The sequence below is a fragment of the Jaculus jaculus genome, chromosome 13 (genome assembly GCF_020740685.1).
Source record: "Jaculus jaculus isolate mJacJac1 chromosome 13, mJacJac1.mat.Y.cur, whole genome shotgun sequence".
Taxonomy (NCBI): Eukaryota; Metazoa; Chordata; class Mammalia; order Rodentia; family Dipodidae; genus Jaculus; species Jaculus jaculus.
In genome coordinates this window covers 1,493,637-1,520,185 of record NC_059114.1, presented here as the reverse complement: position 1 = coordinate 1,520,185, position 26,549 = coordinate 1,493,637, and the positions used below count along the sequence as shown (strand labels likewise).

Below are 26,549 nucleotides of genomic sequence, written 5' to 3'. Positions count from 1 at the left end.
TCAGTAGGGAGAGCCAGTTCTCTGCCAAGACTGACAAGCTGTCTGCCAACTGTGGAACACCTATTGAAACTGGGTCTTATTGGGAGCAATTGCATTCGTCCACAAAGACTTTTTTTTTCCTCTCCTTTTGTCTTTCTAATTTTGGAATAATCAGCTGCCTTTCCCTAAATCTGTATTTCTAAATTTGCTTCTGCTTAGGGCTTATGGGCAAGGTTGTACAGGTTAATTATCCCTTTTCTGAAATGCTTGGCACCAGGTTTCAAATTGTAGATTTTATTTTCAGATTTTGGAATATATGCATATACTTGACTACGTTGTTGGCTGGAACCATGTACATTTTAGGCACACAGCCTGAAGAATGTCATGTAATATTTTTAGCCTACCCTTTGTTGTTTTGTCTTACTTTGTTTTGTTTTAGATTTATTTTTTAAACTTTATCTTTTGGTGTTTGGAGACAGGGTATCTGTAGCCCAGGCCAGCCTTGAACTCCTGAACCTCTTGCTACTACCTCCCAAGTGCTAGAATTACAGTCATGCATTTTGAGTTGGTATTTTGTTTGTTTTGTTGTTTCAAGGTAGGATCTCACTCTACTTCAGGCTGACCTGCAACTCACTTTGTAGTCCCAGGCTGGCCTTAAACTCATAGTGATTTCTGGCATCAAAGTAATTTACCACCACATCCAGATGGGTTAGCTTTTTAAATTTTTTTAACTTCTTAATTTTTGCTGGGGGTGAAGTGCACCAGGACCTCTTGGCACTGAAAACAAATGCCAGATGCTTGTACCATTTTTTGTGTCCAGCTTACAGGGTGACTTGGGAATTGAACCCTGGCTGACAGGCTTTGGGAGCAAATACCTTTCAGTGCTGAGCCATTTCCCACCCATATATATATTGTTTATTTGAGAGAAGGAGGGAGGAAGGGAGGGAGAATGGGCATACCAGGACCTCTAGCCACTGTAAATGAACTCCAAACACATATGCCACCTTGTGTACCTGGCTTTGCCTGGATACTGAGAATCAAACCCAGGACCTTAGGCTTTGCAGGCAAGTACTTTGAGCCATGTCTCCAGTCCCTCTCCTTTCTTTCTTTTTTTTTTTTTGAGGTAGAGTCTTGCTCTAGCCCAGGCTGATCTGTCTCAGGGTGGCCTCTCAAACTCATGGCAATCCTCATACCTCTGCCTCCCAAGTGCTGGGATTTAGAAAAAGATTAGGGGGTTTAAGAACAATTTTCTTTTCCAAACATCCTGTTAACTTTCCAGGTAACAAAGACTTGGACTCCTTTTGTTTATTGAGGCAGTATCTTACTGTATAGTACAGGTTGTTCTGAAATTCCGTATGTTACCCAGGTTGTCCTCAAACTTACAATAATCCTCCTGCTTCAGTCTTCCAAGTGCTAGGATTATAAGCATGAGCCACCCCACTGGACTTTATTCAGTAATCTTATTTTACTTCATTCTTTTAAATATTTTTATTTGCAAGCATAGGGAGAGGGAGAAAGAGAAAGAATGGGAACTCCAGGGCATCTTGCCACTGCAAACAAACTCCAGATGCACGTGCCAACTTGTGCATCTATCTTACATGGGTACTGGGAAATCAAACCTGAGTCCTTAGGCTCTGTAGGCAAGTGCTTTAACCACTAAGCCATCTCTCCAACCCATTATTCAGTAATTTTAAAACTAAACAACAATCCTTACTGTGTTTTCTCAAAGAGCTGACACTGTTTTGTACTTACAGTTTTTGCGAGAGATGGCAGGGGCCTGGAATATGACAGTGGAACAGAAGTTTGGCCTGTTCTCTGCTGAAACAAAAGAAGCAGACCCCCTGGCAGCATCAGAAGCGAGTCAGCCTAGACCTTGTCCCCCCGAAGTGACTCCTCACTACATCTGGATCGATGTGTGTGCCTATCCCCACCCCCCTGCCACCACGTTCTGCTTTGCTCTGTCCTCAACTTTAGGGATTGGGCTCCACCTAGCTTGGAGAGGCCAAATGGCCTGGGGACCCCAATCTGACAAAAGGTGGTGACCCAGCTCCCTTGCCCAGCTCCACCTACCTTTCTGTCAGCCCAAAGGCCTTCCTTAGCTGACCTCACTGGCCTGGAGTCAGGCTGGCCAAGCCCCATCATGTGTGTTTTCCCTCTCCTCCAGTTTCTGGTACAGCGGTTTGAGATTGCCAAATACTGCAGCTCTGACCAGGTGGAGATCTTTTCCAGCCTGCTACAGCGTTCCATGTCCCTGAACATTGGCGGAGCCAAGGGGAGCATGAACCGGCACGTGGCAGCCATTGGACCCCGCTTCAAGTGAGGGCTCTTCTCTAGGGGCACCCATGTGTTCTCTCACAGGTGTATTGGGTGTGTGTGTGTTGTATCAGGCCTGAGGTGAGGTGGGTGAGTGTGTCCCATGATGCTTCCATACAAAGTGGAGCAATTCCCACAGCGCTCTTCTAGAGCGATCACAGCGTCCATCGTCTACGGAAGGAAGACATGAAGCTGTGAGCCTCTGGCTGGTTAAGCCATTTCCTAGTCCAGCCCTTCTTTTCTTAATGTTATTAGTTTATTTATTTATTTTGGAAGCAGAGAGAGAGAGAGAGAGAGAGAGGGAGAATGAATGAAGAAAGAAGCACCAGAGTCTACAGCCACTGCAAACAAACTTCAGATGCATGCGACACTTTGTGCATCTGGCTTTACATGGGTACTGGGGAATCAAACCCAGGTTATTAGGCTTGTCAAGCAAGCGCCTTCAACCTCTAAACAACCTCTCCAGCCGCCAGCCCTTCTTTCTAGAACCTGTCCTTTGCCATAATCTCTGTGGAGCCTGTAGCTGATGTCCAGTGTCCCTACCAGCCCCAGCTCATGCATGATAGAAGTCCTCACTCCACCCCTTACTCCAGACCATGTTCACACAGCCCACTGGCCATCCACTTGAGACTGTACTTCTCAAACCTAGAGAAGAGCCAGTCCTCTTGTTAACATCCAGTGTGTCACAGACCTATACTGTGTGACTGTATGTGTGCACGCACATGCTCCCACATATATACACAAGTATGTTGACATGCTAGAGTACAGCTTCAGCCTATCTCCTCCTCCAAGTGCTGGGATTAAAAGCACATGCTGCTAGGCATAGTGGCACACGCCTTTAATCCCAGCACTTGGGAGGCAGAGGTAGGAGGATTGCCATGAGTTCAAAGCCAGCCTTGGACCACAGAGTGAGTTCTAGGTCAGCCTATGCTAGAGTGAGACCCTTCCTTGAAAAACTAAAAGAACATTCTCTCCCTCTCTCTTTCTGTCTCTGTCCCCCTCTCTCTGTCTCAAGTAAAAAATTATAAAAGGGCTGGAGAGATGGCTTAGCAGTTAAGGCACTTGCCCTACAAAGCCTAAGGACCCAGGTTTGATTCTCCAGGTCCCAGGTAAGCCAGATGCACAAGGTGGCATGCGTCTGGAGTTTGTTTTCAGTGGCTAGTGGCCCTGGCATGCCCATTCTTTCTCTCCCTCCCTCCCTTTCTCTCTCTCTCTCTCTCTCTCTCTCAAGTTAAAACATGCCACCAAGCCGGGCGTGGTGGCGCACACCTTTAATCCCAGCACTTGGGAGGCAGAGGTAGAAGGATCGCTGTGAGTTCAAGGCCACCCTGAGACTACATAGTGAATTCCAGGTCAGCCTGGGCTACAGTGAAACCCTACCTTGAAAAACTTAAAAGAAAAAAAAAAAATGCCACCATACCTGGCTTTTTTATATGGGTTCTGAGAAACAAACTTGGGCCCTCATCTTGCAAGGTAAGCACTTTACTGAGCCATCAGCATTATTCCTGATCTCTCAGCTGTCCTGATTTATAAGCTCCCTGTAGACAGGAACAGAACAGTGTCTCCTCACTTGTCCTTTACAGCCAAAACTGGCTCAAGGTCTGGCCTAGCAGAAACCAGATGCTGAGAACTTTTGTTTGTTTGTTTGATTTGTTTTATGAGGTAGGGTTTCACTTTAGCCCAGGCTGACCTGAAATTCACTCTGTAGTCTCAGGGTGGCCTTAAACTTATAGTGATCCTCCTACCTCTGCCTCCTGAGTGCTGGGATTAAAGGCATGCGTCACCATGCACCAGCTGGAAATTATTATTATTTTTATTTATTTTATTTTTATTTTTTTGGTTTTTCAAGGTAGGGTCTCACTCTAGCCTAGGCTGACCTGGAATTCACTGTGGAGTCTCAGGGTAGCAAGTTCCATTAGGCCTTACGCCCGCGCCTGTCAAGGCCCAACATCATGGTAGTCCTCCTACCTCTGCCTCCTGAGTGCTGGGATTAAAGGCGTGCGTCACCACATCCAGCCCATTTTTCTCTTTTGTTTGAACGAAATGTTTTTCTTTCACAGCACTATGCCAGGGGGATGGTCTGCAGATCACTTCTGAGACTGAAGCTTCTGGCCCAGTCAAAGTAACACAGAAATTGCTCTCTTTTGTCCTAACAAAAATGAAGGCTTTAAAAAAGTCTTTCTGGGACTGGGGAGATAGGTTAGTGGTTGAAATCCTGCCAGCTTGGGTTCATTTTCCCAGCCACCCACATAAAGACTAAGAGACATTTGTTTGTAGCAGCAAGAGACCCTGGTGTGGCCAGACATGCACACAAATAAATTAAGTTTTAAAGTCATTCTTAATCTGAGATGTAGTTCAGTGGTAGACTACTTCTCTAGCACAGTGACGCCCTGGGTTTGACTCCAGCACCACAAAAGATTTACTGAGATATTTTGGAAAAGAACTCTAGCTCGTGAAACCTGCCTAGTATTGTGTCCAGACTCTGTCCTCCAGAGACAAACCTGAGCTCAGGCTGTGGGTTTTGCTCAGGAGAACTTCGCCCTTCAGCCAGTTCTTCAATCCCGGCTGTGTCTGTCTGTTTCTCAGACTTCTGACCCTGGGGCTGGCTCTCCTGCATGCTGATGTGGTTCCAAATGCAACAATTCGTAATGTGCTTCGAGAGAAGATCTACTCAGCTGCCTTTGACTACTTCAGGTACCCTCTAGACGTGCAGCATACGCACACGCGCTTGGACACAGCCTTCCCCACCCGCTATGCCCTGTGGTATGGCTAGTGCTTGCCAGCCTCATTCAGCACCCTCACATCTGGTTATGCTCAGTCCCATACTTGTGTGTGTGTGAGCCAGCCACCTAGTCATATGCATGCAGATGGTTCGGTTGACTTAAGAGAGTAAGTACAAGCAGGTACAATGACACACACCTGTAGACCTAGCTGTTGGGGAGGCTGAGGCAAAAGGATCACTTGAGTGCAAGAAATTTTTTTTTTAGGTAAGGTCTCACTCTAGCCCAGGCTGATCTGGAATTCACTATGTAGTCTTCAGGTGGCCTTGAACTCACGGTGATCCTACCTCTGCCTCCCAAGGGCTGGGATTAAAGGCGTGCACCACTGCTCCCAGCCAAGTCCAAGAATTTGAGAACAGCCTCCACAACATAGACACTACCACCACCATCCTCCCACTCCTCATAAACAACTAAAAAGATTAAACGCATACCATTTACCTTTCCTGTTATGAGTGATCATTGCCCCAGAAAACTGCAATTCCTCTTGCCTGAGTGTTTGCAAATGTAGAATTTGTGATAGTTTTTAGACAGTGAAGTTGTCATGACTTGTCATTACACACCACTTGCCATAGCTGTAGGAGTAAGCCATGATGGTGTGTGCCTGCCAGCTCCACACTCTGGAGGCTGAGTCAGAAGGAGGACCATGCACACAAGGCTGTGCCCACAGACAGGGAGTCCCAGGCAGCCTGGGCTACATAGTGATACCCTGTTTCACACAGACAAAAAGCAAAGCTGGCTGGGCGTGGTGGCGCATCCCTTTAATCCCAGCCCTTGGGAGTCAGAGGTAGGAGGATCGCCATAAGTTTAAGGCCAGCCTGAGACTACATAGTGAATTCCAGATCAGCCTGGCCTAGAGTGAGACCCTACCTCGAGGGGAAGGAAAAAAAAAAGCAAAGCTGTTGATAGTGGTGGGACTGGCAGGGGAGGATTGTTAAGACCACCCTGCCTTCCCATGGGTTCAGTGAGATCACCCTTGCTGATAGAGCTACAGGCTTGCCTCAACGTGAAAGGAACTTTATGTCACCTCTCGCTGCATTATGTGACTACTCTGTAGACCCTGACTCCAGATACTCAGTCCTTGTCTTCTTGTGGTTATTTAAAGTTGTCCCCCAAAGTTTCCTACTCAAGGAGAAAAGCGGCTGCGTGAAGACATAAGCATAATGATTAAATTTTGGACCGCCGTGTTCTCAGATAAGAAGTATCTGACCGCCAGCCAGCTCGCTCCCCCAGGTGAGCACCACGCCAGCAGTACAGCAGCTGTTGGCGCGGCGGGGGGGGGGGCTGCAAGGTTGGGGCACACAGAACGGGGTGGCCAGCCACATCTGTAATCCTAGCATTTGAGAGGCTGAGGCAGGAGCATCACCGTGAGTTCCAGGATCCTGAGCTCGAATGAAACCCTCTCTCCCCCAAAGATCAGATCTGGGGATGTGGCTCAGCAGTTTTGCAAAGCCTGTCTGCCTGAGTTTGAGTCCCCAGAACCCATACGAAGCCAGATGCAGACAGTAGTACAAGTATCTGGCATTTATTTGCAGAGGAAGGAGACACACGTGCATATAAGTCAATGAATAAACATTTTTTAATTTCTTTTTTAAGATCAGGATACAGGGGGTAGAGGGATGGCTTAGTGGATAAGGCATTTGTCTGCAAAGCGAAAGGATCCAGGTTCGATTCCCCAGAACCCACGTTAGCTAGATGCACAAGGGGGCACATGTGTCTGGAGTTTGTTTGCAGTGGCTGGAGGAACTGGGACGTCCATTCTCTCCCTCTCTCTCTCTCTCTCTCTCTCTGTCCCTCCCTCCCTCTCTCTCTCTCTCTCTCGCGTGCTTTCCCTCCCTCGTTCTCTGTCAAATAAATAAATAAATATAAATGAATAAAATAAAAAATAGAAATAAATAAAAGATCAGGATACAGGTAAGCCCTGGCGTTGGCCATGCCTTATAGTTGTTCCTGGCTGCTGCTGCTCCTTCAGCCAGGCTGTCATATAACAAGTACAGGAAATCTGAACAGACACCTTTCTGTTTGTATTATTGGGGGGGGGGTCTTAGTGTTTTTGTTGTTTGTTTTATATTTTATTTATTAGAGAGAGAGAAATAATGGGCATGACAAGGCCTCCAGCCACTACAGATGAACTCCAATTGCATGCGCCCCCTTGTGCATCTCTGGCTTATGTGTGCCTGGAGAATCAAACCGGGATCCTTTGGCTTTGCGGGCAAACGCTTTAACCACTAAGCCATCTCTCCAGCCCTGGCTTAGTTTTAATGGTGATAATCTCTTCAATAATTACAGCCTAAGCAATTAAATTTGTTTACATTTCTTATCATGTCAAACTTTTCTTTTTCTTGAAATTTCCTCTGCCAAACACATTAGTCCATTACCTTTAACTTCAGGCAAGTTCTCAGGGTTCAGGCAGAATGCAACTAGATTCTTTACTTGAATATCTCATGAAATACCCATATCCGAGTTCCAGATAGTCTTTTTTTGCCCCCCTGAAACCTCATAAGCCTGGACTATACAGCCTACATTTCTCTTAACCTTATGATCTTCCATACTTCCCCCAGGATGGCCCACTAAGGTTTGCTTGCAGCATTGTGAGGCTTCTTTTGTCCCAAGTCTCCAATGTTTCCACAGTGTCTCTATCTCTATCTCTATTCTTGCAAATAAATAAATAATAATTTAAATTTAAGAAGAGAGGCATTAGCCAGGCATGGTAGGGCACACCTTTAATCCCAGCACTTCGGAGGCAGAGGTAGGAAGATCGGCATGAGTTCAAGGCCACCCTGAGAATTCAGAGTGAATTCCAGGTCAGCCTAGACTAGAGTAAAACCGTATCTCAAAACACCCCCCCCAAAAAAAAATAAATAAAAAGCATTGAACAGTAATGATACCCTGTCTCAAACAAGGTGGACAGTGAGGTGACCTGAAAGTTGTCCTCTGACCTCCACACACATGCAATGGCACATGCACACCTCCACTCACACATCAGATATATGACTTTTTTAAAAAACTGAAGACCCAGCATGGCGGCACATGCATTTAATCCCATAACTTGGGAGCAGAGGTAGGATGATCACTATGAGTTTGAGGGCACCCTGAGACTACAGAGCGAGTTCCAGGTCAGCCTGGGCTAGAGTGAGACCCTACTATGAAAAATAAGTAACTTCAGAGACAAATAAATACAATGTGTGGGCCTTGACTGTTGTACCTAGATTGTGGGAGAGGACAAGAAATACTTGTCATAACTAAGGATATGTGAGCATGGAATAGTTGCATAATACTGTGGAAAGTCTTGTCTACCACCAGTTGCCTATTCCTGTTGAAAACATGATTCTCTTTGTGATGCCTTCTCTTGACCTGCCTCATCTCAGAATCCATAATGTGTTTGTCCACAGATAACCAAGACACCCGGAGCAACTTGGATATAACCGTGGGCTCTCGGCAACAAGCAACACAGGGCTGGATCAACACCTACCCCCTGTCAAGTGGCACATCAACCATCTCCAAGAAGTCAGGTTGGTGGGGAGATTACTCCCATATCTGTCAAGTCTTGAGTCCCTACTCCTAGTGATGTGATAGACACTCACATGAAAAAAACAGAGCATTACATTAAAAGGCAGCTTGTAGGATCTAGAAAAACACAATAAGAGCTGAGGATGGTAGCATCCTTACAACAGGATAGGCAAGAGTCCTCCTCAGACTACACCCATGTTCTGTTGTTCCTCCCTAGGCATGTCTAAGAAGACCAACAGGGGCTCCCAGCTGCACAAGTACTACATGAAGCGCAGGACACTGCTCCTGTCCCTGCTGGTAAGACTCACGACACAGCCACTGCCCACCATGTAACAACATAGCACCGTAGGGTGCCAGTGACCTGTGGGCATCTGCAGGAGGTGCCTGAGATACTGTGTCTGGTCCCACCAGGCCACTGAGATTGAGCGTCTCATCACATGGTACAACCCACTGTCGGCCCCCGAACTGGAGCTGGACCAGGCAGGAGAGAACAGTGTAGCCAACTGGAGGTCCAAATACATCAGCCTCAGTGAGAAGCAGTGGAAAGACAACGTGAACCTTGCCTGGAGCATCTCTCCTTACCTGGCCGTGCAGCTGCCAGCCAGGTGAGACTCTGGATCCATCCAGCCTCATTAGAGGTCCAGTGCAGGGCCCTGTCAGCCAGCTCTTGAGTGCCAAGGAGTGTGGCATAAGAAGCCATCAGGTCAGCCAGTCCTCTAACCCAGTCCGTGAAGAGCTTACCTGGGAGCTCCAGTACCCAAAGCCCAAAAAGTAGTATCTGGGTGAGTTTAGAGCCAACTGTGGGACTGGAATGTGTAATTCAGTAGTAGAACACTTGCCTACCATGCACAACACCCTGGGTTCAATCCCTAGAATGCCAAAGTGTGATTTTGAGAAGGATACCCACTCCTGGGAGGTGGTGCAATGAAATTGACTTGGGAGAATTTGGGTTGGTGCTTGAGAGCAGTCTTTCAGCTCAGGTGGAGAGGAGCCCTGTGTTTAAGCTGACAACCACATGTGTTGTAATGAAGCAGCTTTCACAGACAGCAGAAAAACTGTGGACTGACAATATACGTGAGGAGGACCTCAGACTTAGGACTATTTCTGAATCCTTTCATATTTATTTGAGAGAAAGAAAGAGACTGTGCCATGGCTCTCAGCCATTTCAAATGAGCTCTAGATGTGTGCGCCACCTTGTGCATCTGGCTTTAAATGGGCACTGGAGAATCGAACCTGGGTCCTTAGGCTTTGCAGGCAGCTACCTTAACCTCTAAGCCATCTCTCCAGCCCCGGGTAACTCTTTTTCAAGAGCATTCTGAAAATAAAGTAAATAAATAAGAGTGTTCTGGCATTCTCTCATAGCCAGCTTACTAATGCTGCTTTTGTTTTTCAAGGTAGGGTCTCACTCGAGTTTAGGCTGACCTGGAATTCACTAGGTAGTCTCATTCTCAGGGTGGCCTAGAACTCCTCCTACCTCAGCCTCCCAAGGACTGGGATTAAAGATGTGCCCCACCACACCTGGCTTTTTTGTTTTTATTTGAGGTAGAATCTCACTCTTGCCCAGGATGACCTGGAATTAGTCTCAGGGTGGCCTCAAACTCACAGTGATGCCTCCTGAGGCAGTGTCTTTTGCCTTTTTTAAGGCAGGGTCTCTGTGCAGCCCAGGCTTCAAATTGGCAATTGTCCTGCCTCTACTTCATGAGTCCTATAATACTGTCATTTTGAATGCTTTCCTACAAACTTCCTAACATTCAGATATCTATCACTTGGTATTAATCTAAAGCCCACCAGCTTGACGGCTTCCCTCTGGCGCCCTCCTGTGGCAGTTGAAGGACTGCGTCCAGTGGAGAGGCTTTCCCACCCATGCCCTTTATGCACTGTAGGTTCAAGAACACAGAAGCCATTGGGAATGAAGTAACCCGTCTTGTTCGACTCGATCCAGGAGCTGTTAGTGACGTCCCTGAAGCCATCAAGGTAGTATAATAGACCCCCACACATGGCCTGAGTTCAAACTGGATCTGAAACTTTATCTAGAAATGCCTGAGAACTAGAAAACAAGTATATCAGTTACTTTTTCATTACTGTCACCAAATACCTGACACAAACAATTTAGAGGAGGAGACAAAGTCTCATCAAGTTCAGTACACAGTTGCTCAGCCATGTGTGCTTTGGCAAAGTATCATGGCATCGTGAACACCTGGAGGATAAGACTGTTCACCTCTTGGCAGTCAGGAAGAAGAGAAAAGAAATAGAGGAAGGGGTCCAGACTAGTCCACTAGTACATACTTCCAGTGACCCACTTCCAAATAGGCCCCTTTGAATTTTCACAAACTCGCAATGATGCCATCATACTATAAATCCAGCAAGGACTAATCCATTTGGTAGATCAGAGCACTCAGGATCTGGTTCTACCTCGAAACCCTCACAGAGACATTATCCAGAGATGTGCTTTACTCATCTCCTAGGCATTTCTCAAACCACTGAAGACGATAATCAAAATTAACCAGTATCACCAGGTGTGGTGGCACACGCCTTTAATCCCAGCAGTCAGGAGGCATAGGTAGGAGGATCACCATGAGTTCAAGGCCAGCCTGGCACTACAGAGTCAGTTCCAGGTCAGCCTGGGCTAGAATGAGACTCAACTTTGGGAAAAAAAAATAAAAAACATTATTACTGGACCTGATAATACAAACCTGTAACCCATCCTTTTGAGAAGCTTAGGCAGGAGGATCACAGGATAGTGGCCATCCTTGTAGGTGCCATGGGTTCATGGGCTGAATATTTCCAGAGGCACCAGGGACTGAATCCCATCTTCCTACTTTCTCCTCAGTTCCTTGTCACCTGGCACACCATCGATGCCGATGCCCCCGAGCTCAGCTATGTGCTATGCTGGGCGCCTACGGACCCCCCCACAGGCCTCTCCTACTTCTCCAGCATGTACCCGCCACACCCTCTCACTGCACAGTATGGGGTGAAAGTCCTGCGGTCCTTTCCTCCGGTGAGCCAGAGGCCCTACAGAGCTGTTCTGGGACAATGCTGTCCTGATGTGGCTAAGCAGGGTGATGAAAAACTGCTCAGCCTGGGGTACACCCAGCTGTAGGGATTCGTGGAGAATGTGTTTTTATTTCCTTTCTTAATTTTTATTTATTTGCAAGCAGAGAAAGAGAGTGATAGACTTTGCAAGCAAGTGCCTTTAACTGCAGAGCTGTTTCCCCAGCCTTGGTTCCCTGGGTGTTTTAAGTAGTTGTAGTACAAAGTGTTTTGTGGTTTTAATTGAGTCTTTGGGTTAAAAAGGAAAGTTGAAGCCAGGCATGGTGGAGCATGCCTTTAATCCCAGCACTTGGGAGGCAGAGATAGGAGGATCACCGTGAGTTTGAGGCCACCCTGAGACTACAGAGTGAATTCTAGGTCAGCCTGGGCTAGAGTGAGACCCTACCTCGAAAAACCAAAAGAAAAAGAAAAGAAAGAAGGAAAAAAGGAAAGTTGACCTGAGTTTAGTCCCAGTTGGAACAGTACATCTGTGTCTTTTACCCTGACAGCAAAATCAGGGACTCTGGGAATCCTACATGATAGCCATGGCTTGTGAGGGGTGAGTCTGTAGAATGTTCTAGAGCCTAGCGCACTGCAGCCTCACCACCAGTGAGACTGCAGAAGCCTTCAGCCCATTTCCTTAGTGCAGGTTCCTCTCCTTGTAGGTGAGGAAGAATCATTCATTCCTTAAAAAAACAAAAATAAATAAGCATTCAGGTCCCAGTGCCCATCACTGTGCTGGGCAGGGGATGTCATGGGACATGACCCACATTGGCTGTCCTGACCTCATCATGGTCCTTCCTCCTACAGGATGCCATTCTGTTCTACATCCCCCAGATTGTGCAAGCCCTCAGGTATGATAAGGTGAGTGTGGTCACACTGCCCTCTTCCTCCCGGACCTGTATATATTGCATGACTTTCAGGCACTTCTGTGGTCAGTCTCTCCCCAGCAATTGTTATTGCTCAAGTAACCTTGGGGAGGGTCCTTATGCATCCTGTAAGTTTCAGCTTCCTTAAAAATGTGAGGTTTTTTAAATTTGATTTGTTTTTTATTGACAACTTCTATAATTGTAGACAATAACCCTCCTTATCCCCCCCACTTCCTTTGAAATCCCACTCTCCATCATAACCCCTCCCCCACTCAATAAGTCTCTCTTATTTTTTTTTTAATTTATTTGAGAGCGACAGACACAGAGAGAAAGACAGGTAGAGGGAGAGAGAGAGAATGGGCGCGCCAGGGCTTCCAGCCTCTGCAAACGAACTCCAGATGCGTGCGCCCCCTTGTGCATTTGGCTAACGTGGGACCTGGGGAACCGAGCCTTGAACCAGGGTCCTTAGGCTTCACAGGCAAGCGCTTAACCGCTAAGCCATCTCTCCAGCCCAGTCTCTCTTATTTTGATGTCGTCATCTTTTCCTCCTATTATGATGGTCTTCTGTAGGTAGTGTCAGGCTCTGTGAGGTCATAGATATCCAGGCCTTTTTGTGTCTGGAGGAGCATGTTGTAAGGAGTCCTATCCTTCCCTTGGCTCTTACATTCTTTCCTCCACCTCTTCCTCAATGGACCCTGAGCCATGGAAGGTATGATAGAGATATTGCAGTGTTGAGCAATCCTCTGTCACTCCTCAGCACCATCATGCCTTCTGAGTCATCCCAAGGTCACTGCCATCTGAAAAGAGAAGATTCTCTACCAAAAGTGAGAGGAGCATTAATATATGGGCATGAACATTAAAGAGAAGTGCTTACTGGGCAGTTTGGTAAGCATAGTATATACATATAGCCAGACAGCAGCAGACGTTACACTCCTAGGGCTCATGACTACCCCTGTAGGTTTTCATTATCAGGGATATATCCCCTCCCATGGAGCGGGCCTCCAGTCCAATTAGAGGATGATTGGTTTCCCCCACAACAGACATGCCACTATTGTACCCATTGGCTCATTTGGCCTGGCTGGCCAAATTTAACCCTTGGAGTGTCCACTGTTCAGTATCTCCACTGGAGATTTCTCTCTGTCCTATGAACTGCATGCAGTGTGGCTTTTTCCAGCTTTCTGTCAACTGGTCTACATGGAGGTTTTCAGCTCAGCTCCAGCAAGATTTCTCAGTGACATTCCAGCACAAGTATGTGGAGTCTTCAGCAATAGGGTCTTGCCATCTATTCCTGGTGGGAAACTAAGGGTCTCAGCAATGGCCTGTAATGTTTTGGTGGTATCAGGGACCTCCCTGGCCAACAACTCACTGGAAGGTATTGCATCCCTGGCACTGAAAATTTTCTAGTATCAATCTATGGCTTCCGAGTGTTCCATTGTCCAAAAAAGTAGGTTTCCGTATGACTTATTTATATCCTATTAGGTTTTTTTTTGAAACCAGAACATTTATTATCATTAGCAGCTGAAATGCTGAAGATGAGCTGGATGCTGCAATAGCTGCCTGCTTGGGTTTAGGTGGTGTTCCTTCATGGAACACATTCATGCCTGAATGTCCAAAAGATAATTTTTAGGTGCCTCATTCACCCAGTTCCAGTAGTGTTTCTCCTCTTAGCCTTAGCATTCCACTTATACTTTCTCTTGTGCTGGGCAGGGTGGCCACACTTGCCACAGGCCGATTTCTGAAGGTGTTAGGTGTTACAGCCACAGTGGAGGCACACAGTGTGCATCTTATTGTGACGCTTTCCAAATGAGAATGTTCCCTTCGCCATCTTGCTTCTGCCACCAAGACCAAAGACATCAAAAGAGTACTCTTAGATTTTGACTAGCCCTCCCTCCACCTTTCCTTTACTCAATCTCTTCCCCTGACCTCACTTAGGCCTTTTTACCCCCATTAATTTATTCTTCTATTTGGGTATATACAATATCATCCTATTAAGTCCCCTCTCCCTTTATATTCTATTCCCTTTATATCCCCTTTCTAGCTTACTGACCTCTGCTACTGAGTTTTGTTCCCACTCACATAGAAGTCCAATCCTTTGTAGCTAGGATCCACATATGAGAGAGAACATGTGACATTTGGCTTTCTGGAGCCTGGATTACCTCACTAAGTATAATCCTTAACAAGTCTATCCATTTTCTTTTTCTTTTTCTTTTATTTTATTTTATTTTATTTATTTGAGAGAGAGAGAGAGAGAGAAACAAAGGAAGAGGCAGAGAGAGAGAATGGATATGCCAGGGCCTCCAGCCACTGCAAACAAACTCCAGAGGCATGCACCCCCTTGTATTTACATCTGGCTTACGTGGGTCCTGGAGATTAGAACTAGGGTCCTTAGGCTTCACAGGCAAACAAAACGCCTTAACCGCTAAGCCATTTCCCCAGCCCATCTTTTTTTTAAACAAACTCTGGCAAGTTTTATCAAGGAAAAATTTTACATAGTTTACTTTTCACCAGTCTGCTCTGGCATGCTTCTCATAATGTCAGAATCACCTGGATCAATGATAGGCAGTGTGCATACTCTGTAGTATTCACCACATGCTGTGCCCAATTCATTATTGCCACTATCATGATGGACTCCAGTTTTGGCCAACATAGCATAGTATTCTATCTCAGATTTCCTTAACTCTGGGCAATTGTTGGCGAGGACAACCAATTTCACTTTGCCCTGTCTGATCGTCTTCAGCATCTGCTTGTACCCCAGCAGGTACTTTCCACTCTTCATAATGAGCTGGAGCCTGGAGTTGATGGACCCCAGGGACTTTTTTCATAGTCTTTGTGGCCACCATCTTCCTGCCTTAGGTGCAGGATGGGCCCCAAGCAAGAGCAGCCACCAAAATGGCCGAGAAGCGAGAAAGGGAGATCCATCCATTTTCCTGCAATTTCATAATTTGATTTTTCTTCACTGAGTGAACTCCATTGTGTAAATGTGCCACATCTTCATTATCCACTCATCAATTGAGGAACATCTTGGCTGGTTCCATTTCGTAGATATTGTGAATAGAGCAGCAATAAACATGGTTTAACAAGTATCTCTAAGGTAGTGAGATGAGTCCTTAGGATATATGCCTAGGAGTGCTATAGCTGGGTCACATAGTAGATCTATTTTTAGCTGTCTCAGGAACCTCCACACTCATTTCCACAATCGCTGAACCAGATTGTATTCCCACCAACAGTGTAAAAGGATTCCTCTTTCGCATCCTCGCCAGCATTTATGATCTTTTGTTTTCATGATGGTAGCCGATCTGACAGGAGTGAGGAGTGAGATGGAATCTCAGTGTAGTTTTAATCTGCATTTCCCTGGTGGCTAGGGATGTAGAACTTTTTTTTTTTTTTTTTTTTTTTTTTAGATGTTTAGAGAAAAGTGGGGACAGTTGTCTTGTTCCTGATTTTAGTGGGAAAGCTTCAAGTTTTTCTCCATTTAGTATTATGTTGGCTATAGGTTCGTCATAAACAGCTTTTATTAATATATGTTCCTAATGTGAGGGTTTTAAATTTTTTTTTGTTATATTTATTTATTTATTTGGAGTGACAGAGAAAGAGGCAGACAGAGAGAGGGAGAGAGAATGGGCACGCCAGGGCCTCCAGCCACTGCAAACAAACTCCAGACATGTGTACCCCCTTGTGCATCTGACTTACAGGGGTCCTGGGGAATGGAGCCTTGAACCAGGATCCTTAGGCTTCACAGGCACGCACTTACCTGCTAAGCCATCTCTCCAACCTATGAAGGTTTTTTTTTTTTAATTTTTTTATTTATATGTGTGTGTATGTACACATATGAGTGCACCAGGGGACTCTTGCCACTGCAGATGTACACCATATGGCTTTATATACTTGCTGGGGAATTGAACCCAGGCTGTAAGGCTTTGCAAGCAAGCTCCTTTTACTGCTGAGCCATCTCCCCAGCCCCAGAGTTGTGTTTTTAGTTTTTATTTATTTGTATGTGTGTCTGTGTACATGCAGTGACTTGAAGCTCATTCTGTGTCCCAGGTTTGTCTCAAACTCATAGCAATCTTCCTACCTGAACCTTTTGAGTACCAAGATTAGAGGCATGAGCTACCACACTCAGGATTCTTTTTTTGTTTGTTTTCTTCTGTTTTTTGGTATGTTGTTTGTAGAGTATTGTGTGGTGTACGCACATGTGTGTGGAGGCTAGAAGGGAACATGTAGTGTCCTCTTACTGCTCTCCATGTAGTTCATTGAGACAAGACCTCTCCCTCCATCCAAAGTTGCTATCCATCAGAGAACCCCAGTGAAGCTCTGGTCTCCCTTTTCCCTGGTCTGTGGCCATGCTCAGCTTTCTTTATGTGATGTTCAGGGGAGTTAAACTTAGTGGTCTCTGGCCCAAGAGGCCCTCATGTTTAAGCAGCAGGTGCTCTAAACTGCTGAGCCATCTCCTTAGTCCTTATTCTTCTTTTAAAAAAAAAAAAAAATTGTAGCAGGGCGTGGTGGCGCATGCCTTTAATCCCAGCACTCAGGAGGCAGAGGTAGGAGGATCACATGAGTTCAAGGCCACCCTGAGACTCCATAGTGAATTCCAGGTCAGTCTGGGCCAGAGAGAAACCCTACCTCGAAAAACCAAAAAAAAAAAAAAAAAAAAATTGAGTAGGGCGTGGTGGCGCACACCTTTAATCCCAGCACTCGGGAGGCAGAGGTAGAAAGTTTGCCATGAGTTCAAAGCTGCCCTGAGACTACATAGTGAATTACAGGTCAACCTGGGCTAGAGTGAAACCCTACCTTGAAAGAAAAAAAAAGTTTGTACATTCATTTCCCAATAGGCTTAGACTTAAAAACATCTGAATCAGTTTTCATAATCATGTAGTTAGTAAAAAAAAAAAAAGCATTGAGCTGGGTGTGGTGGCACATGCCTTTAATTCCAGTGCTTGGGAGGCAGAGGTAGGAGTATCACTGTGAGTTCAAGGCCACCCATGAGACTACATGGTGCATTCCGGGTAAGCCTGGGCTAGAGCAAGACCCTACCTCGAAAAACCAGAAAAAGAAAAAGAAATCTAGGGGCTGGAAAGATTGTTCAGTGGTTAAGAGAGCTTGCTTGCTATCCCTGCTGGAGAGCTGCACAAGGTGCTTTCTCAAGGAAGGTGGACCATAGACACCTCGAAATTACCTTCTGATCTCCACAGGCACACCATGGCTCATGGACCCATAATCATGCGTAAATAATTTCTAGAACTATAGGTTGAATTTAATTATATATTTTTAGGTTCGTTTCCTAGAAAAATAGGAGTGAGTTGTTTATGTTAGCCCCATTCACTCCATCCCTATCCAAGCTGAAAACATCCCCTAAAGAAGATTGTACCAGATGAGTGGCCACAGCTGCTGTGAGGAGGGGAGGCCCCACTCTGGAATCTTCTCTGAGAGGCCAGCCACTGTTTCCTTCTTTCTTTCCTCCCTCCTTCCTTTCTTCCTTCCTTCTTTCCTCCCTCTCTCCCTTCTTGCCTTTCTTCCATCCAAGACAAGTTCTCACTCTGTAGACTAGGTTGTCTCCCCTTTCAAAGCAGTCCTGCTTGGCCCCCTGAGTGCAAACTACCTCTGTTGGCTCAACCAACCCATTTTAGCCTACGACATGTTCATTAAGACTGGAACTACCAAGCCGGGCATGGTGGCACACAGCTTTAATCCCAGCACTAGAGAGGCAGAGGTAGGAGGATCCCTGTGAGTTTGAGTGAGTTCCAGGTCAGCCTAAGCTAGAATGATATTCTACCTCGGAAAAGAGAGAGGGGGTATGTGTGTGTGTCAGAGTCTGGAACTACCAAGCCAAACATGGTAGCATATGCCTTTAGTCCCAGTACTCAGGAGGGAAGCAGAGGTAGGAGGATCGTTGTGAGTTTGAAGATAGCCTGGAACTACAGAGTAAGTTCCAGGACAAGACAGCACAGTCTACAGTAAGACAGCTAGAGTGAGACCCTACCTTAAAAAAAATAAAAAAAATAAAAAAAACAACCTGGAACTGCCAGATAAGTGGTGGAGAATAAATGAAAAGAGAAAGGAGAGGTCTTTAGGACAGTGACCACCAGTGATTGATTTATCAGGAAGCAGTAGAGCAGGGCTCTAAATTAACCACTTACAAATGAACTTTGGGTATCCACCTATTTGTTTCTTATATTTAACAACAACAGAAATTTGTTTGACAGTTGTGGTTCTTAAATCCAGTGTGAAAAAACACATGAGACATACGTAGACATGAGGTTGTATTGCAGACCTCACCCCACTTAGTCCCAGCCCACCAGCAGACAGCAAGCTGGAACTTGAGGTGTCCCTACAGCTGAAAGCCATGAAGCCAGGGAGTGGGAGCTGGCCATATACCTGGTTAGAAGAGTTTGTCCTGGAAGCAAGGGGACCGCAATTCTGGGCTGACAGTAATGCCTTGATGTCTTACAGATGGGCTACGTGCGTGAGTATATTCTGTGGGCAGCATCCAGATCCCAGCTCCTGGCCCATCAGTTTATCTGGAACATGAAGACTAACATCTACCTAGATGAAGAAGGGCACCAGAAAGATCGTGAGTATTCTGTTCCTCCTCTCAGGCCTCTTCCCCGGTCTCTAGCACCTCTAGTGGCCACACAGGCCTTCTGCTTTCTCAGGAGCCCTGTGTAGTCTGTATGCCCCAGCCTGGAGACCATCGCATGTCCTATACATGGCAGCACTTCTCAGCACGTAACATTCAGGAAATGGCACCCTCCTGTACATAGCCTTTGGTCAACCCCCTCCAAGAGCCACGTGTGGTGCCAGGCTATGTGAGAGCCCCTGCTGCCAGCACCTGTCTTCCCAGTGTAGACCTGGCAGCCTGGGACAGTTGAGCAAGGGCAATCAGCCCAGCACTGCAGCTGCAGCCCCTCCCAGTCCTTTGTTTGAGGTAGGATCTTAGTATGTAGCCCTGGCTGGCCTGGAATTTAATATTTCATATCTTATCTATATGAGAGAGGGAGGGAGAGAATAGGTGTACTTGGGCCTCTAGCCACTGCAAGTAAACTCCAGAAACATATGCTACCATGTGCATCTGGCTTATGTGGGTTCTGGGGAACTTAACCTGGGTCCTTAGGCTTTTGTAAGAGCCTTAACTGCTAAACCATCTAGCCCCTGGCCTAGAATTTAGTATGCTGGGATTATAGCCATGTGTCACCATGCAGGGCTTATTTATTCTTTTTTGTGTTTATTTTATTTTGCTTGCTTATTTGTTTGTTTTGAGGTTGGGTCTCACTCTAGCCCCTGACCTGAAATTCACTGTAATCTCAGGGTGGCCTCAGAGATCTTCCTACTTCTGCCTCCCTAGTGCTGGAATTAAAGGCACATGCCACTACACCCTGCTCTCAGTGGCTTTTAAGAGTGAAGAAAGGCTGTCATGGTGGTGCACACACTCAGGAGGCACAGATCACCATGAGTTCAAGGCCACCTTGAGACTACATACTGAATTCCAGGTCAGCCTGAACTAGAGTGAGACCCTATCTCAAAAAAAGAGTGAAGAAGCTGGTACGCTGGAGGGAGGAAAGAGAGAAAGAAATGGCGTGCCAGGGCCTCCATCCATTGCAGTTGAATTCCACATGCATGTGCAACCTTGTGCGTCTGGCTTACATGGGACCTGGAGAGTTTAAACATGGGTACTTAGGTTCGCTGGCAAGCACCTTAATTACTAAGCCATCTCTCCAGCCCTATATAATACTTTTTATCATTATTTTAGATATTATTTAAAAGTTTAAAGCTAGGGCTAGAGAGATGGCTTTGTGGTTAAGCGCTTGCCTATGAATCCTAAGGATCTCAGTTTGAGGTATGATTCCTCAGGACCCACATAAGTCAGATGCACAAAGGGGTGTATACATCTGGAGTTTGTTTGCAGTGGCTGGAGGCCCTGGCGTGCCCATTCTCTATCTGTCTGCCTCTTTATCTCTCTCTCTCTGCCTCTCTGTTGCTCTGAAGTAAATAAACAAAAATAATTTTTTTTAAGTGTAAAGATAGACCTTTAATCCCAACACTCAAGAGGCTGAGTTGGAAGATCTCTATGACTTTGAGACCAGTCTAGGCTACAAAATGAACTTTAGGTCATCCTTGGCTATAGTGAGACCCTGCTTCAAAACCACCCCCAAAATAATTAGTAAACAAACAGTTGCTTCACCAAGGCCAAGTGACTCTGGTTCCTTTCCACTGTGTTCATACAGCAATGAGGAATCTGTGACCACTGATGTGCATGGCCCCTGAGTGAGCTATGTTCACGTGCCAGCAATGAGGGGAAATAATATCCTCTTACCAGGTCCACAGAGCATGTCTACACACCACCAGAGTGCTGAGAAACCCCCGGCCTGAGTGTCTAGCAAACATCTAGGTTTTCTTGAAAAGCCTCTGACACCCACAAGAGCTCACCATCTTTGTCTCCTTAGCTGACATTGGTGACCTTCTGGAGCAGTTAGTAGAAGAGATCACAGGCTCCCTATCAGGTCCAGCCAAAGATTTCTACCAACGAGAATTTGATTTCTTTAACAAGATCACCAATGTGTCCGCCATCATCAAGTAAGTGGCTATGCTTCAGAAACCATCTTCTGGGATGCCTTGTTTCTTTTGGCAGTGCTTGTTAGAATTGGTCTGAGGGGAGGTATGAAGTTGGCTGAGGCCCAGCCTTGGGTTCCTACCCAACCAACCAGAGACCCTGCAGGTAGAGCTCTGGTCTAGAGATAGCCACACCATTCCCCATGCTGTTCCATTCGGCCTCCAAGTTTTGCAGGCTCCTGGTACTGTCAGGAGAACCAAATGATCTGGCACAGCTTCCATCAGGATTGGCCTGAGCTCTCCACTCATGTGGTTCTCCAGGGTGTTGCCTTTTGTATGGGACAGGATCTAAGCATCATGGATATGGACTGCATCCCCCAGGGTGGTCCTAGCAGTGGAACACGGGGCACAGCTCTTCCTGGCCTTGCTCCCTGGACTGCCTCCATTGGCCAGGATGTTCCTGCCCATGTCCCAAGAAGCCCTGCCTACAGACATAAAGGGGTATGGGGACTGTGGCACTTGTAACAAAGCCCCTGAGATGAGTTAGGCATAGCAGCTCACACCTACAATCCCAGCACTTGGGAGGCTGAGTGTGGAAGATTGCCAAGTTTAAGGTCAGCCTGCACCACACAGTGAGTTCCAGGTCTTACTGGCCTAGAATGAGCTAAAATGAGACCATGCCTCAAAAAAAAAAAAAAAAAACAAAAAAAAACAAAACCCTGAGATAGTTGCCTTTAAGAAAACAAGAAAGATGGAGCCAGGCGTGGTGGCACACACCTTTAATCCCAGCACTCAGGAGGCAGTGATAGGAGAATTTCTGTGAGTTCAAGGCCATCCTGAGACTACATAGTGAATTCCAGGTCAGCCTGGGCTAGAGTGAGACCCTACCTTGAAAAAAAAAAAAAAAAAAAAAAAAGATGGGGGTTGGGAGCCTGCTCCATCAGGAGAGTATGTGTGAGCATGTGTGAAGACCAAGTACACTCCTCCCTCCAGCAGAGGGGAGGAGGAGGCTGGTGTCTCAATACCTTTTGTAAGCTGCACCCCAGTGACCTAATTCTTTATTGGGCACCATTTCTTTGTTTTAGTTTTTATTTTAAGTTTTATTTATTATTTTGTTGTTGTTTGAGGTAGGGTCTCGCTCTGGCCCAGGTTGACCTGGAATTCACTATGTAGTCTCAGATTGGCCTCAAACTCACAGCTGTACTCCTATCTCTGCCTTCTGAGTGCTGGGATTAAAGGTGTTCACCACCACACCTGGCCTAAAATTATTTTTACAAGATTTATTTTTATTTTATTTATTTATTAGAGAGAGAGAATGGGCATGCCAGGTCCTCTAGCCACTGCAAATAAACTCCAGATGCATGTGCTACCTTGTGCATCTGGTTTGCGTGGGACCTGAAGAATCAAACCTGGATCCTTAGGCTTTACAGGCAAGTGCCTTAATCACTGCACCATCTCTCGAGCCCCTAAATTTTCATTAAATATGTATTTAATTTATTTAGTTGTTTGACAGAGAGGGAGAGAGTGGGTGCACCAGGGCCTCTAGCCATTGCAAATGAACTCCAGATGCATGTGCTACCTTGTGCATCTGGTTTATGTGGGTACTGGATAATTGAACCTGGGTCCTTAGGCTTTCCAGGCAACTGCCTTAACCTCTAAGCCATATCTCCAGCCCTAAAATTTGTAAATATGTTTTATTTATTTTAGAGAGAGAAAGAGAGATTGAAAGAGGCAGATAGGGCTGGAGAGACGGGTCAGTCGTTAAAGGTGCTTGCTTGCAAACCTGACAGCCTGGGTTTGATTCCTCAGTACCCACGTAAGCCTGATGCACAGAGTGATGCACTATCTGTCTGTGTCTCTGTCTCACTCTTTCTGTCAAACAAATAAATAGATGGCTTAGTAGTTAAGCGCTTGCCTGTGAAGCCTAAGGATCTCAGTTTGAGGCTTGATTCTCCAGTACCCACGTAAGCCCGATGCACCTATTCTCTCTCTCTCTGCCTCTTTCTCTCTCTGTCTGTCACTGTCAAATAAATAAATAAAAATAAACAAAAATAAATTTAAAAAGAAAGAAGTTGGGCATGGTGGCATACACCTTTAATCCCAGCACTGAGGAGGCAGAGGTAGGAGGATTGCTATGAGTTTGAGGCCACCCTGAGACTACATAGTGAATTCCAGGTCAGCCTGGGCCTAGAGTGACCCTACCTCAAAAAACCAAAAAGAAAGAAAGAGAGAGGGGGGGGGAGAAAGAGGAAGGAAAGAAGGAAGGAAGGCAGATAAAGAGAGAATGGGCATGCTAGGACCTCTGGCTCCTGCAAATGAACTCCAAGCTCAAGATGCATGCACTACCTTGTGCATCTGGCTTACATGGATACTGGGGGATCAAACCTGGGTCTTAGACTTTGCAAGCAAGTGCCGTAACTGCTAAGCCGTCTCTTCAGCCCCCAATTTTTTAAGATTTATTTGCAAGAAGAGAGAATGAGCACGCCAAGGCTTCCAGATGCATGCACTACTTTGTGCATCTGCCTTTACGTGGATAATGGGGAATTGAACCAGGGTTCTTGGACTTTGCAGGCAATCACTTTAACCACTTAGCCATCTCTTCTGCCCCTGGGAACCACTTCTTAAAGGCTTCATCTTCCAGTAGCACAAAGCCTTAAACACATGAGACTTTAGGAACCATTAGATACCCAGGATCAAGCCAGGGAGGAGTGTCTTCTGGGCATCGTAAGACAGGCACAGATAGCCGTTGCCCTTCTTGGTTTTTTTGCAACAGGGTCTCAAAAAGCTTGAAACTTGCTTGCTATGTAGCAGAGGATGGCCTTGAATTTCTCCTGATCCTCCTATCTCCGCACTTGAGTGCTAGGATTGCAGGAGTGGGCTGCCATGACCAGCTTAGAGCAGAGTATTCTATTTTGTTTCTTAGGCCCTACCCTAAAGGCGATGAGAGAAAGAAGGCTTGTCTTTCAGCTCTGTCAGAAGTGAAGGTGCAGCCAGGTGAGTCAGGAGGGAGCTTACTGCCCTCTAGTGGGATAAAACTGGTGTAGAGGCAGGGCTTTTTCCAGCCACACCATACATTTGGGCCCTCTGGCACCCAGCATCCAGGGAATGGGTTTCCTCTTGTCCGCTACTGGACATGCTTATGGACAGAGGGAGCCCTTGACTGTGCCACAGATTCAAGTAAACAGGGATGATGAAGTGGGACTGAGAAGAGTGAAGGAGGGTGAGAAGCTTCGCCTGGCGTGTAGGAAAGGCCCCATGCCAACCCAAAGAGCAGGGAGGTAGATGCCCAGGAAGCTAAGGAGCAGCATCTCCTGGGACATGATGGTCTTCCATTAGCTGAAAGGAAGCATCTAGAGAAGGTCACAGATTGAAAAGGACAGGCACACAGTGACCACAGTCCAAGGCAGGTAGCACAGGAGCAGAGCAGGGCCCCTCTGCTCATCAGGGACAACTGCAGGAGAGCAGAGCCCATCTGCATGGTGGGGACATCAACAGAATGAACTTTGCATGTGAAACCTGTGTTGGGAACTGGTTGCCACCTCCCTCATGGTCACATGTTCTCTTCTGCTCCTGCCCAGGCTGCTACCTGCCCAGCAACCCTGAGGCCATTGTTCTAGACATTGACTACAAATCAGGGACACCCATGCAGAGGTAAGTGCCTACCCCACGTTCGTAGGTGCCTTACTCAGAAATTTCTGTTGGCTGTATGTGGGCAACATTCTGTTTCTTTCTTTTCAAGTGCTGCAAAAGCCCCGTATCTGGCTAAGTTTAAAGTGAAGCGATGTGGAGTGAGTGAACTTGAAAAAGAAGGTCAGTGAGGAATTAACTATAGTGTGGCCCCTAAGTGCCTTCCCTTGCTAGTGCCATTTTTATTGGACACGTTGTTTACCAGCTTCCCATAAAAGATGTCTGTGTACATCTGCACACACACACACACACACACACCCCTTCCTTTGGAGATGACAGGGAGCTATCCAGTCAGCCACCCAAGTCAGCAGGAGCCTCAATAACCAGGCCTTTATGAGTCGCATTAGTTTGCTGGGGCTCTCAAATGAGTACATGGGTGATTGAAGAAGTAGGTAGCCACATATTTCAAGATTGATGTCAAGGAGTGAGCAGACCCTGCTTCAGAGAGGGAAGGAGCAAGCTGGATGCTCTCTGGTCCTGTGTGGTCTCTGCACTCCAGAACGCATTTCAATGTCCACATTTCTCTCCTTCTGGGAACACTAGTCACTGGGTTAGACTCCATCTAGTATGATTTATTTTAATACTATTATATCTTTTAATATTCTGTTTTCAAATAAGATGACATTGAACTTTTGGTGAACACAGCTCAGTTCAGGGAGTGGCCATTTGCACCAATGGGCCACAGGTCATTGTGTAGACACACCTTTGATGGCCTGGCTGCATTTGGAATCCTGAGTCCTCATTTTGGGTAACAGTGGGGCTCTTGCTTTTTTAATTCCCTGTAGCCCTATGTTTGTTTTTAGGAAAATACTCCTGGTCCTATAATTTCACATGCTAACCCATGACAGCAGCCCTCAAGATTCCTGAAGTTCTTTCCAGATTCCTCTGGAAGGGCTTCTCAATATAACACGCAGTGCCCCTCTCCACCTGCAGGTCTGCGGTGCCGCTCTGATGAAGAGGAGTCCCGCAGGCAGGAGGCTGATGGCCAGAAGATCTGCTGGCAGGCAGCTATTTTCAAAGTGGGGGACGACTGCCGACAGGTGAGACACGCCTGGATCAGGCTGCGGGGTCAGACACTTTAGCCTAGACGCACTACAAAGAAGCCCCTCCCATGCAGGGCTTTGCCCTCACTTGGTTCAGGTGCCATAAAGGAATCAGAGCTTCGGTAAACTTGAAAGCCTCCCCTTCCAGTCCCAACTCACACAACCTCCAGGCAGCCTCACAACAGCCCAGCCCTAGGTGGGCAGGAAAGCCAGGCCCTCTGGACTCCTACATGGCCATAGCCTGCCCCTCACTGGCATATGGTATCCACACTGGGTTAGCCTCCAAGGCCACTTGGAGACAAACAGGCCAGAGAAAGGTGGGTGATTGAACCCTAGGCCTCCTTGGTTTCAGGACATGCTGGCCCTGCAGATCATCGACCTCTTTAAGAACATCTTCCAGCTGGTGGGCTTGGACCTCTTTGTTTTCCCCTACCGCGTGGTGGCCACTGCCCCCGGGGTAAGTTCCGTGAACTAAAGTCTAGCAAGGGCCTTTTGGCCAGAACTGCCATCTTCAAGTAATTTGCCAAAATGACAAACACAAAGGAAAAAAAGGAGGGGCACCCAGTACATGTTTTTTTAGGCCTTTTAGAACATGGAACTGTAGCTGGGCATGGTGGCGCATGCCTTTAAAACCCAGCACTGTGGAGGCAGAGGTAGGAGGATCACCGTGAGTTCAAGGCCAACCTGGGACTACATAGTGAATTCCAGGTCAGCCTGGGCTGGAGGGAGACCCTACCTTGGAAAAGAAAAGAAAGGAAAAGAAAAAAGAAAACATGGAGCTGTTCCTTTGTCCATTT

The 26,549-nt window shown here is 46.5% G+C and overlaps 2 protein-coding genes and 1 pseudogene across 3 annotated transcripts in view; 1 reads left to right on the top strand and 2 right to left on the bottom strand.

Annotated features, from left to right (window-relative positions):
* The window catches only part of Pi4ka (phosphatidylinositol 4-kinase alpha), a 136,022-nt gene that overhangs the window by 106,057 nt on the left and 3,416 nt on the right, over positions 1-26,549 (top strand). For both annotated transcript variants that reach the window (XM_045133161.1, XM_004670783.2), the window contains 17 exons: positions 1,734-1,892; positions 2,144-2,295; positions 4,879-4,986; positions 6,175-6,302; positions 8,462-8,581; positions 8,797-8,876; positions 8,991-9,184; positions 10,463-10,553; positions 11,410-11,577; positions 12,420-12,473; positions 18,926-19,046; positions 20,917-21,046; positions 23,946-24,016; positions 24,601-24,673; positions 24,762-24,832; positions 25,643-25,749; positions 26,105-26,209. In XM_045133161.1, coding sequence (XP_044989096.1) covers positions 1,734-1,892; positions 2,144-2,295; positions 4,879-4,986; positions 6,175-6,302; positions 8,462-8,581; positions 8,797-8,876; positions 8,991-9,184; positions 10,463-10,553; positions 11,410-11,577; positions 12,420-12,473; positions 18,926-19,046; positions 20,917-21,046; positions 23,946-24,016; positions 24,601-24,673; positions 24,762-24,832; positions 25,643-25,749; positions 26,105-26,209 — 1,932 coding nt within the window. The remainder of the gene's footprint in view (positions 1-1,733; positions 1,893-2,143; positions 2,296-4,878; positions 4,987-6,174; positions 6,303-8,461; positions 8,582-8,796; positions 8,877-8,990; positions 9,185-10,462; positions 10,554-11,409; positions 11,578-12,419; positions 12,474-18,925; positions 19,047-20,916; positions 21,047-23,945; positions 24,017-24,600; positions 24,674-24,761; positions 24,833-25,642; positions 25,750-26,104; positions 26,210-26,549) is intronic.
* LOC123454161 lies at positions 12,596-14,303 on the bottom strand (annotated as a pseudogene).
* LOC123454252 (60S ribosomal protein L30-like) lies at positions 14,973-20,923 on the bottom strand. Its single transcript, XM_045133162.1, has 2 exons — positions 20,900-20,923; positions 14,973-15,290 (listed from the first exon to the last, which is right to left on the bottom strand). The coding sequence occupies exons 1-2, from the start codon at positions 20,921-20,923 to the stop codon at positions 14,973-14,975; spliced, it is 342 nt and encodes a 113-aa protein (XP_044989097.1).

Excerpts from the sequence above, each read along its gene's own strand:
- LOC123454252 (XM_045133162.1), bottom strand. The coding sequence starts at position 20,923 with ATGTCAGCTAAGGAGACAAAGATG. Across the intron at positions 15,291-20,899 it reads CAGCTAAGGAGACAAAGATG|TCCCTGGGGTCCATCAACTC; the intron begins GTGAGCTCTTGT and ends CTATGAAAAAAG.